We start from the raw sequence: 15,030 nt of genomic DNA, 5'->3' as shown, positions 1-15,030 counted from the left end.
ACTGACTGCTGCTGCCCAGCCTTGGCTCATCTGCCCCTCCTAAGCACCCTCCCGTGATCCCCTGCAGGATAAAGGGGCCCCATAAGGACCCCAATTCTGAACTGACCCTGGGCAGACTACTGGAGGGAATTACTTAACCTCAACACACCTCACTTTTTTTTGTCAAAAATTTCTTTTCCTACTGCTGTTAGGGGGAAAAGGATGTCCTAAAGCACTGCGACACTCCTGTTTTTTATTTTTTTATTTTTATTATGGTTGTAAATATTCAGGGCTGGGCGAGTTTAGGGAGCACAGGGAACTAATCAGGGACATTCTCTTGCAGTCTATTCTGGGCAGAGTGTGGCTCTTCCTGGGTCATTTCAAAGAGGGAATACGGAAAAGTCAGAATGCAGGGTTAGACTTTAGGAAGAACTTCCCAGCAAGGCAAGACTTCTGTGAGAGCCTTAGCTGGAGAAGTCTCAGCCTCAGTTGTCCCTAGGGAGGGAGGAGGAGAAGCTTAGGGAGATTCCCCTTCCTCCCTCCGCCCCAGGGGCCTCCATCTCCCTCTCAGGCCAGATGGGGCCCCACCCTCTCTTCTCCAGGGACACAGAGACTCTTTGTCTGAGGAGCTGGAGACTAGGAGGGAGGCAATGCTGGTTTCTTTTTCCCCAAAGGGGGGAGAAGTTCTGGGCCCAGGATACGCCCCTTGGGTTCCTCCCTGTAAAAGCGCCTTCAGATTCTGCCTGTCTGTGCTTGTTCAATTGCACTGACAGCTCCATCTACACTTAGGGGGTGTTATTGGGATGAGAGTCTCTGTCTCACCACAGGAATGGCAGGGACCCATCCCTGCTTTCCTTGTGGCAGTCTCCTGCTTTAGGGGTAAGGCCAGACCCTGCATTTGAAAGGAGCACTAGTAATGATTGGGACTGGAGTGTCCATTTGGGGACCAGCGGGAGGGAGAGAAGGGCTAGGGAAGGAGTGGGACAGTTTGTTTGAATATAGGGTTTAGGGGAACTTGAAAGTGGTGTTTTGGAATTTGTGGTGAGGGTTTAGAGGTGGGGTCAGGACATTCTTTTCTAGAATTTGGGTGGAGAGATGAGGACTTGGAGAAAGCTTGGGAACCCCATTTTGAAAACTGGGGTGAGATTTATTTATGAAGGAAAAGCTTTAGGATGAGGGTGGTACCTCTCCTATTTTGCACATGTACCACTGGGGTCAGGCAGGTGGGTGAGAGTTTGGAGTGAGGGACCCCACTTGAGGGCTTGGGTAAGACAGAAAAAAAAATCAGTATTAAGATGTTCTGTGTGTAATTCCAGGGGCATAGGTGGAAGCTAAGGATTCAAATGAAGTTAAGATACCTTTGGGTGGCTGTTAAGAAGGAAGAATTTGGGGTAAGGTTGGGACCCCGAATTCTAAGGCTGGGTGGGAGTAACGGTCCTGTTCCACTGTGGGTGGGGCAAGAAGGGCCCAGCTCCCGGCCCAAGGCTCCACCCAAGTCGGCCAATCAGTGCACAGCACAAAGTTTCCCAACTCCCCCACCCCCAGCTGTCAGCCACCCCCACTTTAGCGAGTCCCGCCAGTCCGAGCTGCTGCTGGGCGAGGCCAGGGCGGGGTTTTGGGCAGTTCAGTTCATCCCCAGTGGAGCGGGCCAGCCGCGGAGAGCGAGTGCGCCGAACCCGTGGAGTCGCCGCGCCCCGCAGCCTCCCTGTCGGGTCCCCGCCATGAGAGCGGGCCCCGCTGGGATGGGGAGTAGCCTGGGCCTGGGCCTGGGCCAGCTGCAGGCTGGCCTCTGCCTGTTCCTGGTCTCGCTGCAGTTTCTGCCCTGGATACAGGCGGGTGAGCCGAGGGGAAGAAGATAGATAGACCCAGGGTGCTGGTCCAGCGAGGGTCCTAGACTGGATGGAGTTGGGAATAGGGGGAGTGCATGGGGGGAGTCAAGGCACCCGCCTCGTGTGTGGCCCACGCTGTGATGTTCCCATGCTGGTGTCCTACTCTGGGTGATTTGTGGGTGTGACAGCTGGAGGGAGGAGCGGTTTGTGACCATGTTTTGCTGTGAGTGCTTGGGAATGAATGCAATTTATAGGTGTTTTTGTGTGTGTGTGTGTGTGTGTGTGTCCATTTAGAGTGAAACTGTGCGTATACTTGGGTGTGGGAATTGATGACTGTATGAATATGGGTGACAGGGTGATCCCTGGGTCAGTGATTGTGAGTTGGGGGTGTACAAGTATGTTTGCGTGTGCAGCTGATTTGGAGAATAATCGTTTGTGTGTCTCTGTGTGAACCTATGAGGGGCGTGTGTTTGTGATTTGGAGGTGTAAATGGAATGGGATGATTCTGAGGGTGATGGTGAGTGGGGCGAGTATGGGAAGGGGCTAATTGGGGACTCAGAATTCCCTTTGCGTCTCTCCCAAATTGGCCTCAACCAGTTCTTCCTCTGCCCAAATTGGCGCGCACCCACCGCCTCCCCACCCTGCTGTCCCCAGAGCCGCGGTCAGCACCATGGACAGGGCCCCGGGAGGCCCGCGGCGAGGGGCGAGGCCGGGCGGGAGGCCGGGCGGGGCGGGGCGGAGCGGAGAGCGGGCGGGGGCGGGAGTGGAAGTTTCTCTCACCCCCCTCCCAGCTGCTGAGCGAACCTCTGGTGTTTTTTCTGAGGAATTTCTCAGGGGCCCCTTTGGGGTCCCGGGGGCAGTCGCATGGGTGAGTCAGAGCTGACGCATGCCCAGCTGCACGCATCTGGCTGGACGCCAAGCCCCGCCCCACGGGACTAGGGTGGGGGGCGGGGTTCCGGAAGGTCGTGGTCCCTCAAGTGGTGATCTATGGAACTTCCCAGGTCTGAGAGATCCCGGGTCAGGCCCTCCCAGAAATTCCTGCCTACTCACACTCAGCTCCCCAGCACACATACCCTTCACCTCACTTCCCTCACTTTCTCTCGAGTCCAGGAAAGTGCCTGCTCGCGGGGATAACCTCAAGTTGGCCTATGCTCCATTCTCACGCTCACCCATAGGCACAGGTCTTCAGTCTCCAGCATCCATGAAGAATATAGACCCCTTGGAAACCCAGGAATGTTAAACACTGGGTGCCCATGCCCAGGCAATCCCATCAGTCACCCACGACATGATCACAGCTTTTGTCTCCCTCCCACTTCTGCTTTCAAACTCTCACATTTGCTCCCACTGTCATTCATATAACATGGCCACTGTTCAGAACCAGTCACCTACTTGATGATTTGTCCACGCTTTTACATATAACCATACTCCCCATCTCAATGGGAGCTACTACAAGGGCAGACCCACCTACAGGACTCCAAGTTCACTGCTAGGACCCCAGCTCTCATGGACATACAGCCTCATGTCAAACTGCATCTAGTCTCTCCACCATAGGCTAGATACTTGCACACATGTAAACACATTAACAAATCACACACGCAGCCATTCCCTGTTCTACTCAGTCACACACACATGCACAATCTCATGCACCCAATAGTTCATATGCACACTTGCACAGACACCTACAAATATGTTCTATACATCTGAGGGGATCCGTGGCTAGTCCTTGTCTGTCTCCCTCCACAACCTAGAACCTACCCAGTGTCTCCCTGAGCAGCACAGGAAGGGTCTGTGGGGAAGGGCAGACTGGGTCCTTGACAGACCCCCACACCCTGGCCCTGCAGGCAGGACTCAATGCCTCTTGTGTGTCTCCTTGTCACGAAGCCAGCCACGAAAAGAAAGGGCAGTCAGTTCTGAAAGGTCATTACAGAAGGGACACAAGAGTGAAGCAGGAGACACTTGGGCTAGATGCTGGGAAGGACTTTTTACATATGAATGAGCAGCTGGTTGATGGGAGACCCCTTCTCACTGCATAGAGCGCACAGAAGCTGGGGTCTGAGTGAGGGGGAGAGCCACAGTAGGTGGGGCATGGCCCTCAGCCTTTCCTTGGATTCCAGCCTGGAGAGGGGGTGACTGGAATGATGGTTCCAGGAAGGAATGACCCTTGTGGTCAGTAGAGCCTGGGAGCCCAGATCTTAGCCCCAGGAGGCTGTAACGCAAATACCTCTTAATGACAGCCCAGCCACAGACCGGGCAATTAGAGATGGGTAGTGGCAGCAGGGTTGGGGGAGATGAAGATGGGGAGAAAGAGATGGGGAGTAATCCAACTCCCCACACGTATATGAAGCGGAGGGGGGGGGGAGAGAGGGAGAGAGAGAGAGAGAGAGAGGGAGGGAGGGAGGAGAGGCTGAGATTCAGAGTTGGACACAGAGAGAGGACAGAGAAAGTGGGACAGAGAGAGGGAGGGTGGGGAAAGGAAAGGGGAGGCACTGCAGGTTCTGTAGAGTCTGGAACAGGGTTCTGTGCAGTCTAGATAATGATGATCCTGGAGGAGCTTGAAGGGGGGACCCTCATCCAAGACTCTCTCTCCCCCTATTTGTCCCCTTCCCCCACTCATGCTCCTAACAGTGAGGTCAGCAGTGCTGCCCCCAGGGTGAGGTCATGGGGAGATCTGACAGAATCTTATTCCTGCCAAGAGGCTGGGTCAGGGGGTCAGTGGGACAGACTGTGGGGGGAGGGGAGTGCGCGCAAGGCCTTTAGGCCCAGGGGAAGCCCTCTCCCCTGCCCAAACCATGTGGTTCCACTTAGTGTTGGCCAGGCTGCGTGGGGTGGGGCTGGTGGGATGGCTGGGACTAGGGTCTGATTGGGCCAGACCAGTGCCTTGCTATTTTGGGATGAAAGGGAGGCCCAGAGGGAGGAGGTCAGGGGTTATCAGAGAGAAGTGGTCAGGAGATCAGAGGGTGAAAAACTGGGGAGCTCGCAGGTCAGATGGAGGAGATTGGGACAGGCAGAGGGAGAAGAGGGGGTAGTCAGAGGAAGAAGGTCAGAGGAGAAAATCAGAGAGAAGTCAGAGGGGGAGAGTCAGAAGGAGGAAGTTGGGGTCAGGCGAGGAAAGAGGTCAGAGGGGTTGACCAGATGAAGAAGTCGGTGGCGATGGTCAGGTTGAGTGGTCGGAGAGAGGAGTCTGGAAATCACAGTGGTCAAAGGGAGATCCTGAGTGACAGTGGTCGAGGAGGAGGCCAGAGAGAAGAAGTCCGGAGGTGGCGGTCAGAGGGAGGAGGTGATGTGTGATGGTGGTCGTGGGAGGTGGTAGGCAAAGGAGGTCAGAGAGATGAAAGCTGAGGCAGGAGGTGGGCGAAGAACACACGTGAGGAGCCCCTGCTCCCCAAGCAGGCTTCCCCTGGTGAGGGGGTTTTAGGTCCCAGAAATAGCCCCAGGAGTTGGTGCAGGGACTATGGAGAGGGGGACAGTTTGGCTCTGGGGCTCAGGCCAAGAAGCTTTGATTCATCCCAGAACTAGGTCAGCTTTTTTTTTTTTTTTTTCCTCATCAAAACCAAGGGAACAAAACAGGAGTCAACAGGCTGATGAGACAGGAACAGCTGTGGGGTGTGAGGGGGGTGCAGGTCCCAGGTTTTCTCCTTCCCTCAGGCCCACAAACAAGGGGCGGGGGCTGAGTTTCTCCAAATATGAGCCACTCATGTGGAGTCTGGGTTCATTTTAACACACCTCTTCCTGCCTTCTCTCTGCAGCAGATCCTGTGGACCTGCTGAAGGCCTTGGGTATGCGAGGAGGCCAGGGTGGTGCTCCCCAAGTGCCTGGTCTCTGTCCCCAGAGGACCCCAGAGGGAGACCGGGCATTCTGGGTGGGCAAAGCCAGCGCGCTTGCTGTACCCACGTGGGAGCTCTTTCCAGGTGAGTCAGGAGGTAGGCTGGGGTGACCCTGGGAGCATGGGTCCTGGCCAGGCCATCTGAACTGCCCCTCCCCTCTGCGCACCCAGACGGGCACTTTCCTGAGGACTTTTCTGTGCTGATCACCCTGCGGGGCCAGCCGGCCAATCAGTCTGTCCTTCTGTCCATTTACGATGAGGAGGGTACGCGGCAGCTGGGCCTGGCACTGGGACCTGCTCTGGGCCTCTTAGGTGTCGCCTTCAACCCCCTCCCCCAGCAGGTGAACCTCATGGATGGCAGGTGAGTATAAGGTGGGGGTCCAGGGAGGGGTGGAGTGAGAAACACCCCTACTGAGCCTGTGCCCTTGTAGGTGGCACCGTGTGGCAGTCAGCGTGGATGGTGCAATGGTGACCCTGGTGGTGGACTGTGAAGCTCAGTCCCCTGTATTGGGTCAGGGGCTTCGATTCATCAGCACGGCTGGTCTCACTGTGCTGGGGACCCAGGACCTTGGGGAGGAGGCTTTTGAGGTAGGAGCTCAGTGACAGGGAAAACTGAGGCAGAAGATGGGAGGGGGAGTTTTTCTGCAGCTTGATGGAGTGTGTGCTTCTCTAACTAGTGCCAGGAAACTGAGGGAAGGGAGGTTAGGGTGCGTCGTGCGCATGAGTGTGAGACTGTGGAGCCAAGGCTGATGGTTGCAATGCTGCGTCCTTGGCCTGTGGTGAGAGGATAGTGTCCGCTTGCTGTGATGCTGAGTGAGGTGGGTGGGTGTGGCATCGGGCCCTGCAAGGCGTGCTGCGTGCGGCTCTGAGCAGGTGTTTTTGATGTGGTGACCATGCTGTGTGATCATCATGTGTGTCACCTCCAGGAGCCAGAGACTTCATCCATCTTGTCCCCTCCTTATACTCGGTACCTCTCGACACTTAGTAGGTGCTTACCATGTGCCTGAGCGCCGAGGAACAAAAGGGGCAGATGAGATGGGGTGTGGTTTGTGGTTGTGATTTGGTGTGACCATGACAGACTCTCCTCTCAGTTTGGAAGGGTGAAGGGCTCTCCTGGGCTGTGATGGGGCCACCACTCCTTATGCTTTGGGCTGGGGATGGGTGGGAAGGACTACATTGAGGAGTGGGGTCGAACTCAACGTGGGGGTCCCTTTTTCAACACCTCTCCTCTCACTGGTCTCAGGGAGATATTCAGGAGCTGCTGATTGTTGCGGATCCTCAGGCCGCCCTCCAGGCCTGTGCGCGGTACCTGCCGGACTGTGACCACCTGGACTCCATAGCCACAGGGGTGAGTAAGGGGCTGGGCCTGAGGTCACAGGCTGAGTTATCCCTGGCTACAGATCTCAGGACTGTGTAAATCCTGGCTCCCATCCATGAGGCTGAGCGACCCTTGCCCTCAAATAGGCATGAGTGATTTTGACCTCAGGTCACATAACTGAGCAACCCTGGGCCGCAGATCCTATGAACTTAGGTCACAGGGCTAAGTGAACCCTGGATTCAAGACATAAGACCAGTGGACCATGGGCCAGCATGACCCCAGCTGACCTGAGTGGTGGAGCCCCACTAAGGGCGTGGGAGGCTGACGAAGGACTCTGGACCTGAATAGGGGCCTTCTTTGCAGGGCCCTCAGGAAGCGCCAGAGACCCCTCCCCCTCGACGGAAAGGCAAGGGAAAAGGGAAAAAAAAGGGGCGAGGTCGAAAAGGGAAGGGCAGAAAGAAGAACAAGGAAACTTTGACCCTGAGTCCACCTCCTGGCTCCCCTGAGAACCAGGTAAGGGACCTGCGCCCTCTCACCTCTGCTCTTGGACTGCCTGACTTCTGGCCTCTGATCCACGCTGATCACCAGCCCCTCATCCAGGGTCTCTGCCTCCAGTCTCCACCCCCTGGCCAGTGACTGCTCTCAGCTGACTGATGCCCAGGGGGGAAGGGGAGAGGACTGATTCTAGCCTATTGTTCCTTTATCTCTGACCCCCTAACCTCCAGTTCTGGGGGGCTGGAGGAAGGGGCACACTCAGATGAGTACCTCATTATTAGGGGGTTTTTGATGAGGGCTACTGTTTATAAGGGCAGTCATTAACTGGGGTGAGTGCTGGGTTCACTAGTGTCATTGCTTCAGTTGACATTGAGTGGTTGGGGTTATTGGTGAGGGTTATTCATTGGGAAATAACTTTGAGGGCAGTATTTGAGTTCCTTGATAGAAATCGCTGATTGGGGGAATCACAGTGGGAAGACATTGATTGAGATTGATGTTTAGGATGTTCAAGTTGTGGGGTCACTACTGGAGGTCATTGATGAAGGCTGCTATTGGTATTATTGATGTCACTATTTTAGAGCTAATGGTTGAAGGTCATTGCTGGGGATCAGTAGTTGAGGAAGTGATCAGTGGAGGGTCCCTGACTGAAGGCACTGGTGAGGTCACAGATTTTAATCATTACTTGGAGGAGAGACTTTCAGGAGCTCCCAACTAGCTTGGGAGTCCTTGTGGGTTATTATATTGGTTGGGAAGTCATAGCCAGGTCCTTGGTTAGTGGGATCACTATTTGGACTGGGGCACACTAGTTGGGTCCATGTATGTGTATTCATTATTGGATGACATTGGTTAGGGGCATAATTCATTAAAGATCATTGGTGGGGTTCAGTAATTGGAAAGTCACCAGTGCTGGCTGGGGAGGTCACTAGATGGGAGAGTAACTGGTTGGAGTCATTGATGGGTCACTAATTGAGGGGCCAGTGGTTATAAGAATAACTAGTGGAAGGTCAGTGATGTGGATTATTAGTTGGGGGGCCATTCTTTAGGTCCCCTGGTGGGGATCATTGGTCAGGGGTCATTGATGGGCTGATTGAGGAGTCATTGATGGGTCAGTGGTTGTAGGAATAGTTGGGGGCTCTTGTGGGGGATCACTAGTTGGTGAGACAGTGGGTGGGTCCTTGGTGTGGGCGGTTGACTGGGACCCCTGGCTGGGCAGTCGCTGGTTATACTACATCTGCTTTCAGCATCAATGGGGAGAAAGAGTTATCACTTCAAACCCCGGAGAGGGACACGGGGCGTCTAACCTTTCCCAACCTCTTCTTCAGCCCCAGCCCTCATGTGGGCCGTACTGCCCTCTTTGTTCCTTTGACTCAGTTCATCTGCAGCTGTCTAGGCCAGGAGGAAGGAGCTACCATGCCCTCTCTCTGTCCTGGCTACTGCTGAGCTCTGCCTTGGGAGAGGACATGATGGATAGGCTTTGGGGAGTCTTGGCCCTGATTGCTTTTTGACTCTGGCCACTGTGTTCTGGAGTCAGCCTTGCTCTGCCTTCCAGACCTTCCCAGACCTGACCCCCTGTGCTTCTTCTCCACACAAGAGGGCTCCCCCTGCTGGCTGTCTGGCACATCTCTGCCTCCACTGGCCAACCCCTTACCTTTCACCCCTCTGCTGTTTGGGAGGACTCCTCCTCTGTGTCCCCTCCATGGACTGTGATAGATAGGACTTATCTACTCTGGGGGCTAGGACCTTTGCCTCCCCTTTTTCTTGACTGACCTGAGACCAGACCTGACACTCACCCTGTGCCTGCTCCAGACCTCCACTGACATCCCCATGACAGAGATACCAGCTCCGAGTCTGCCTCCCAGCCCCTCGTCTTTGGTGATCACCACTGATGTGACTACTGGCCACAACGGCACCATCTTAGAGGTTGGTAGGAAGTGGGCAGGGCAATGGCAGTGCCAGATGGCAAGGAGGTGACCAGCAAGCTTTGGTTTCTCCCTGTGTCCTCAGGGGGACCTGGATCCTGATGATGGAACTGAACTGGGGACTCTGGAGCCTGAATTAATCAGTGAGGATGAGGAAGGAGATGGCCCCACCATGGGCCCTGACTTCTGGGCAGCAGAAGAGTCATCACGGACTCAGTTCCAAATCTTTCCTGTGAGTCTGGTTGGCTGGGTTAAGTGCAGAAGGGGCTCCTGCCTGGAGCCACACATAACCACTCTCTCTTGCTTTCTTTTATATCACCTAGAATGCCTGCTAATCACCCCAGTGCAGTCAATAAACATAAACAATAACATAAACATAAGCAATAAGCCCACAGTGTTTCAGGTAATGGCTGTGCTGTGGGTAGGGTGATGCATTTGACTTTGAGAAGTCACTTGCGTTGGAACATGATCTATCTAACTTGAGTTTTAAAAGCTCCTTCTGGCTGCTGAGCAGCATATGGACTGTAGGGGGAGCCAGAGGGGCAGCAGGGAAACCGCTATTCCCCAAAGAGGGTGGTGACCCAGAAGAGGGGGTGTCAGTGGAGAGAGAGAAAAGGTGGGCCATGTTCTTTTGTGGTCGTGCTGCTGGAGGTGGAGAGAGGCAAGAACAGATGCACAGTGGCATCAGTGAGATGGGGAAGGCTGAAGGGAGAGCACTGGAAAGTGGCAAGGACCTCATTTTGAACATGCTCAATTGGCAACACCTGTTTGATATCCAAATGGGGATGTCAAGTAGGTGATTGGTTAGAAGATTCTGGACTTCAAGGGAAATGGTCTAGGTTAGAGATAAAGACTTGTAACTCATTTGTAGATTAGTGTTATCTTTTGCTAAGGGGAGGAATGGAATTGCTAGGAAAATAAGGCAGAGAAGCAGCCCCAGGTTCTAGCCTTGGTGCTGACAGGTGAGGACATGAGTAATAATTCTCACCAACATTCATTCCTGATGTGCCTATCATATGCCAAGTTTTGTTTTGACTTTTTCATCTTCCTATGGGATATATACAGTCATCGTTCACGCACCCACTTTTCATGCGGGGCCAGAGGAGTTGAATAAGGTGCCCAACACCACAGAGCTGATGAGAGGCAGCTCTAAGATAGGGACTCACAGCAACTCCATTGTTTATGCCCTTGACCTTGTTGCAGCACAGCCAGGCTGAAGCTGGAGCCTGAGCTGCTCAACATATGTTGGCTGAAGATAGAACAGCAGAGGCAGTATTGAGGGTGGGGTGTGTGTGTGTGTGTGTGAGTGTGTGTTTGTGTATGTGTGTGTGTGTGGTTGGTTCACTGAAAGTTCTATGTCTGAGTTCCAGGGCTCACATCCCTTTTCTCTGCACCCCCTGCCCCAGGGTGCTGGCGAGAAAGGAGCGAAAGGAGAACCAGCCGTGATTGAACAGGTGAGGAGCCCGGGGCTGGAGGAGCTGAGGGGGCTGGGCTAGAATGCATATCACACTCCTTTTTCCTTCAGGGACAGCAGTTTGAGGGACCTCCTGGAGCCCCAGGACCCCGAGTGAGTGATGGCTGCATTGTCCTCTTTCTGTCTTTCCCTTCCAACTGGGCTTTTAAAGAGCCTGGGGTGGAGAGTTGCGGTGCAATGTTGCCAGATCATTTGAAGACTGTTGGCCATATGAGGCTCAAAGGATGAGTCAAATAGGGTGAAGATGTAAAGTTGAAGGCTGCTGTGGTTAGTATAGTATTGCGGGGCAGGAAAGGCTAAGTGATTGGGTAGGGAGGCCAGGGCGTCGTCAGGGTCAGTGGGAGGTAGGAAGTCAACTTGGTTCAAACTTTGCACTTGTGCCTCTGATCCTCTGTCCACAATAGGGGGTGGCCGGCCCCTCAGGCCCTCCCGGCTCCCCTGGATTTCCCGGAGACCGTGGCTTACCGGTAAGAGATTCTCCTTGGGGTGTGTCCTTGTGGGGGAGGGTGGTTTTGGGATATGGAGCTGAGAAGGGGAGCATGAATGTCTAACGTGGGCCTGGGACTGGGGACCCCACCTCTTAGTCGGTGTTGACCCTTCCTGCTCACCCCTATCTGTGGGTCATCCTCTTCTGTCTCTGGGGCCCTGTCATCTCTTTTATCCACTCTGTCTCTATGTCTGCGTGTCCTTTGTCTGTCTTTCTGTCAAAGTTTCTGTCTCTGTCTCTTAATCTTTCTTTTGCTTCTCTTTGTCTTTGTCTCTTTCTGTCTTGCTACTCCCTGTGACTCTCTCCTCCCTCTATCAAGCTGCTTTTGTCTTTTCCTTTTTCCTTCCTCTACTGCCATCCTTCCCCACTCCTCTCCCATCTCTATCACTTCCTGCCTCCCTCCGTCCATCTCTCTGCCTCCACATTCCCTCTGTCTCCCTCTCCCCCCCTCCATCCCTCTCCTCTGCCTCTTTGTCTTCTCCTACCTCCATCCCTCCCTCCCTGTCTCCATCCCTCTCTGTCTTTCCTTTTGCCAGGGCCCTGCAGGCCTCCCAGGAATCCCTGGCATTGATGGGATCCGAGGCCTACCAGGCACTGTGATCATGATGCCGGTAAGAGGAAAATGGGGTGGCACACTCTTTGGGGTGTACTCCTGACTCAGGAGATGACTCCTGACCTAGGAGGGTTTTCCTCATAACCTGTTGTCCCCTAGTTCCAGTTTGCCAGTGGCTCCCTCCAAGGACCCCCAGTCTCCTTCCAGCAGGCCCAGGCCCAGGCAGTGCTGCAGCAGGCTCAGGTGAGTCAGGATAAGCAGGGGGCTGACATCGTAGCGGGGGCACTGAGAGAATGAAGAGGTGGGAGACCACGGAGGGCTGGGCAGGAGACAAGTGCATGTCTGTCTCCTGAAGAAGCCTTTGTGGGAGATGTGGGGGCCTTGTGAGAGACCTGAGGTTCTGTTCCCCTTGATCTTTCCAGCTCTCTATGAAAGGTCCCCCTGGCCCCATGGGGCTAACCGGACGTCCAGGCCCCGTGGTGAGTAGGAGGCCCCATGAAGGAGGGGGACACATCAGTGGAGAGGGAACCCCTCTAACTGCATTGCCCATCTCTTCTTCCAAGGGTCTTCCTGGGTATCCAGGTCTGAAAGGCGAGATGGGAGAGATGGGACCACAGGTGAGATTGCTGGGGGTGGACTATGGGGTAAAGGACCACTCTGGGCAAGTCACCACAGCCCGAGGATACCCCTGTAAATACTGCCTTTCTTAGGGCATGTTTCAAAGTAAGTTCCTATTCCGCTTTCCTTCGTCCCTTTCTCTCTTGTCTAGGGACCCCGAGGTCTTCAGGGACCCCTTGGGCCACCTGGCCGAGAGGGCAAGATGGTGAGCGCCAGTCACTCCCTGGTCAGCTGGTCACCCCTTATCTATCCCTCAGCACAAACCTTGCACCTTGGCTCTGTGCCCTCGGAGTCTGCTGGTGTCACTGGGGGCTGGGGGCACTGAGGACAGGGATGGCATCTCCACAGAGGGTGTGACAGCAGATTGGGCTGGTCACAGAGTCAGGGAGGACTTGCCAGAGAGAACAATGCTTGACCGGAGCTGGGGGTCTAGCCCAGGGGCAGGCGAGGAAGAGTAGTCAAACTAGAAGGAGCAGAAAGTGTGTGAAAGAAAAGTCTGGCGTATTGGAGGAAATGACAAACAAGACAACTCCAGATAGTTTTGCGCACGATGAGGAACCCACAGCCAGGCTGCGCATGGACACCGAGTGTACGGTTTCTTGCTCTTTGTGATTATGGTGACTTGAGCGAGAGCGCTGGGACTAAAGAGCAATGGATGGGATTGAGATGCACTGGGGAGGTGCGTTGGTCGCAGCCCCCAGGTGGGACTTTGCGGGAGGAACATGCTCAGTAACAGGCATTCTGATGAGGTCACCCATCCCCCCATAGGGTCGCTCTGGAGCAGACGGGGCTCGGGGCCTCCCAGGGGACACGGGACCTAAGGTAGGTGATGGTGCCAGGACTGGGGTTGGTGGGGGGACAGTCAGGGTGAAGGATTCAGTCTCAGCTGGTTTCTCTTTGTACAGGGCGATCGGGGCTTTGACGGTCTCCCAGGGCTGCCTGGTGAGAAAGGCCAAAGGGTGAGTGTATGAGGCCCTCCTCCCAGGTCTTGGTCAACCCCCCCCCCCATAGTCATGGTGCCCCCTGCCTCCTGTATTCAGGCCTCTGTTCCTGTGTCTGCATCTTCACCCCTTGTGTTCCATCTCCTTTCTTGAAGTGCTGATCTCCACCCCACCTTTCTGCTTCTGAACTCCCCTCTATTCCCTGCTGCAGGGTGACTTTGGCCACGTGGGGCAACCTGGCCCCCCGGGAGAGGATGGTGAGAAGGTAAAATTGGAAAAAAAGTTAAGGGATAGTTTGGAGGCTAGAAAGCCAGACTGTGCATCAGAGAGGGTTAGGGGACAGGATGGAGGGTGAGGGGCTGCACTGGAGAGCCAGGAGGGGTAAGACACTGGGAGCCAGGGGCCAGAACTGGAGTCAGAAGTGAGACTCAGGATCTGGGGTCTGGGGTTGGGTTCTGTGCTGAGTCAGAGCCTGCTGCACGCTCTGCCTCAGACTCAGGGAAGGGGCTGCCCAGATGAGGAGAGACGGCTCTCCAGGGGCTATTGTCCCCCCGCACCCTCAGCAATAATATGCCGTTTGCTCATAGGGAGCAGAGGGACCTCCTGGACCCACTGGCCAGGCTGGGGAGTCGGTGAGTACTAGGGGCCCCTAGACTCCTTGCTGGGAGGAGTCAGGACTCAGACTCTCACAGGGTTGTTCTGGAATAACGCTCCTATTTCCTTGCAGGGTCCCCGGGGACTGATTGGCCCCAGAGGCTCCCCTGGTCCCCTGGGACGGCCGGTGAGCCTGTCCTTGTCTCTCCATATCCCTGTCTGTCTTCTCACATGTCTCCCCCGCATGTCCATTTTTGTCACCCGCTTTCTCTGTGCACATACTCTTCCTCCCGTGCCTTGCAGTGTCTCAGACTAGGCACCTGCGTGTGTGTCTGCCCTGGTCTCATGCCTTCTCCTCCCCCAGGGTGTAGTTGGAATTGATGGTGCTCCGGGGGCCAAAGGAAATGTGGTATGTTGTCTGCAACCTGGCCCCTGACACTTGCTGACACTCAGACCCCATGACTGTCTGTATGCATGTCCACTCCCGTGCCCTCCTGCCCACACTCAGCCTCCCTGTCGACTCAATACCATGAGCCCTCTCAGCTTCCCAGACTCCCTCTTTCTCTCCAGGGTCCTCCAGGACAACCAGGCCCTCCAGGACAGCAGGGGAACCCTGGGTCCCAGGTTTGAGCTCTCTCTCCTAATAAAGCGGGGTGGCAATGGTCAGTCAAGGTCATTGACCATGCCCAGCCTCCCCAAACTTGGCGTTCACTGTCTCTTTCTCATGTCACCCTTCATCTTCTTTTTCATGTCCCTAGGGACTCCCTGGCCCCCAGGGACCCATTGGCACTCCTGGGGAGAAGGTGAGTGACAGCTTTACCTGCCACTCCCTGAACTCCCCACTCATGTCTTCCTCCTTCAACTCTGTCTAGGAAAAGCTTCCCCCAGGGCCTCTTTTATTAGCCCAATAATGACAGATTGCAATATTCCCTAAACAAGCCCCGAGTTACAAAGTATCATTGCGGGGAAAGGATCCCTTTCTAGAAAGAGAAACCTACCA

At 54.9% G+C, this 15,030-nt stretch overlaps 1 protein-coding gene across 2 annotated transcripts in view; it reads left to right on the top strand.

Moving 5' to 3' along the window:
* Nucleotides 1-1,671: 1,671 nt before the first annotated feature.
* The window catches only part of COL5A3 (collagen type V alpha 3 chain), a 35,117-nt gene continuing 21,758 nt past the window's right edge, over nt 1,672-15,030 (top strand). Inside the window, exons 1-24 of one of the 2 annotated variants that reach the window (XM_054693259.1) lie at nt 1,672-1,815; nt 5,558-5,716; nt 5,803-5,992; nt 6,063-6,219; nt 6,875-6,979; nt 7,313-7,462; nt 9,251-9,364; nt 9,449-9,595; nt 10,770-10,817; nt 10,889-10,930; nt 11,242-11,304; nt 11,861-11,935; nt 12,037-12,120; nt 12,300-12,356; nt 12,441-12,494; nt 12,647-12,700; nt 13,264-13,317; nt 13,401-13,454; nt 13,648-13,701; nt 14,024-14,068; nt 14,164-14,217; nt 14,395-14,439; nt 14,601-14,654; nt 14,789-14,833. In XM_054693259.1, the coding sequence (XP_054549234.1) occupies nt 1,701-1,815; nt 5,558-5,716; nt 5,803-5,992; nt 6,063-6,219; nt 6,875-6,979; nt 7,313-7,462; nt 9,251-9,364; nt 9,449-9,595; nt 10,770-10,817; nt 10,889-10,930; nt 11,242-11,304; nt 11,861-11,935; nt 12,037-12,120; nt 12,300-12,356; nt 12,441-12,494; nt 12,647-12,700; nt 13,264-13,317; nt 13,401-13,454; nt 13,648-13,701; nt 14,024-14,068; nt 14,164-14,217; nt 14,395-14,439; nt 14,601-14,654; nt 14,789-14,833 (2,019 nt within the window). In that variant the 5' untranslated portion in view covers nt 1,672-1,700. Of the gene's footprint in view, nt 1,816-5,554; nt 5,717-5,802; nt 5,993-6,062; nt 6,220-6,874; nt 6,980-7,312; nt 7,463-9,250; nt 9,365-9,448; nt 9,596-10,769; nt 10,818-10,888; nt 10,931-11,241; nt 11,305-11,860; nt 11,936-12,036; nt 12,121-12,299; nt 12,357-12,440; nt 12,495-12,646; nt 12,701-13,263; nt 13,318-13,400; nt 13,455-13,647; nt 13,702-14,023; nt 14,069-14,163; nt 14,218-14,394; nt 14,440-14,600; nt 14,655-14,788; nt 14,834-15,030 lie in introns of both variants that reach the window. The other variant, XM_037505740.2, reaches the window with a different exon arrangement.

This window comes from Talpa occidentalis, unplaced genomic scaffold (genome assembly GCF_014898055.3).
Source record: "Talpa occidentalis isolate TD23 unplaced genomic scaffold, MPIMG_talOcc4v2.1 talOcc4.12, whole genome shotgun sequence".
NCBI lineage: Eukaryota > Metazoa > Chordata > Mammalia > Eulipotyphla > Talpidae > Talpa > Talpa occidentalis.
This window is presented reverse-complemented; position numbering and strand designations above follow the sequence as displayed.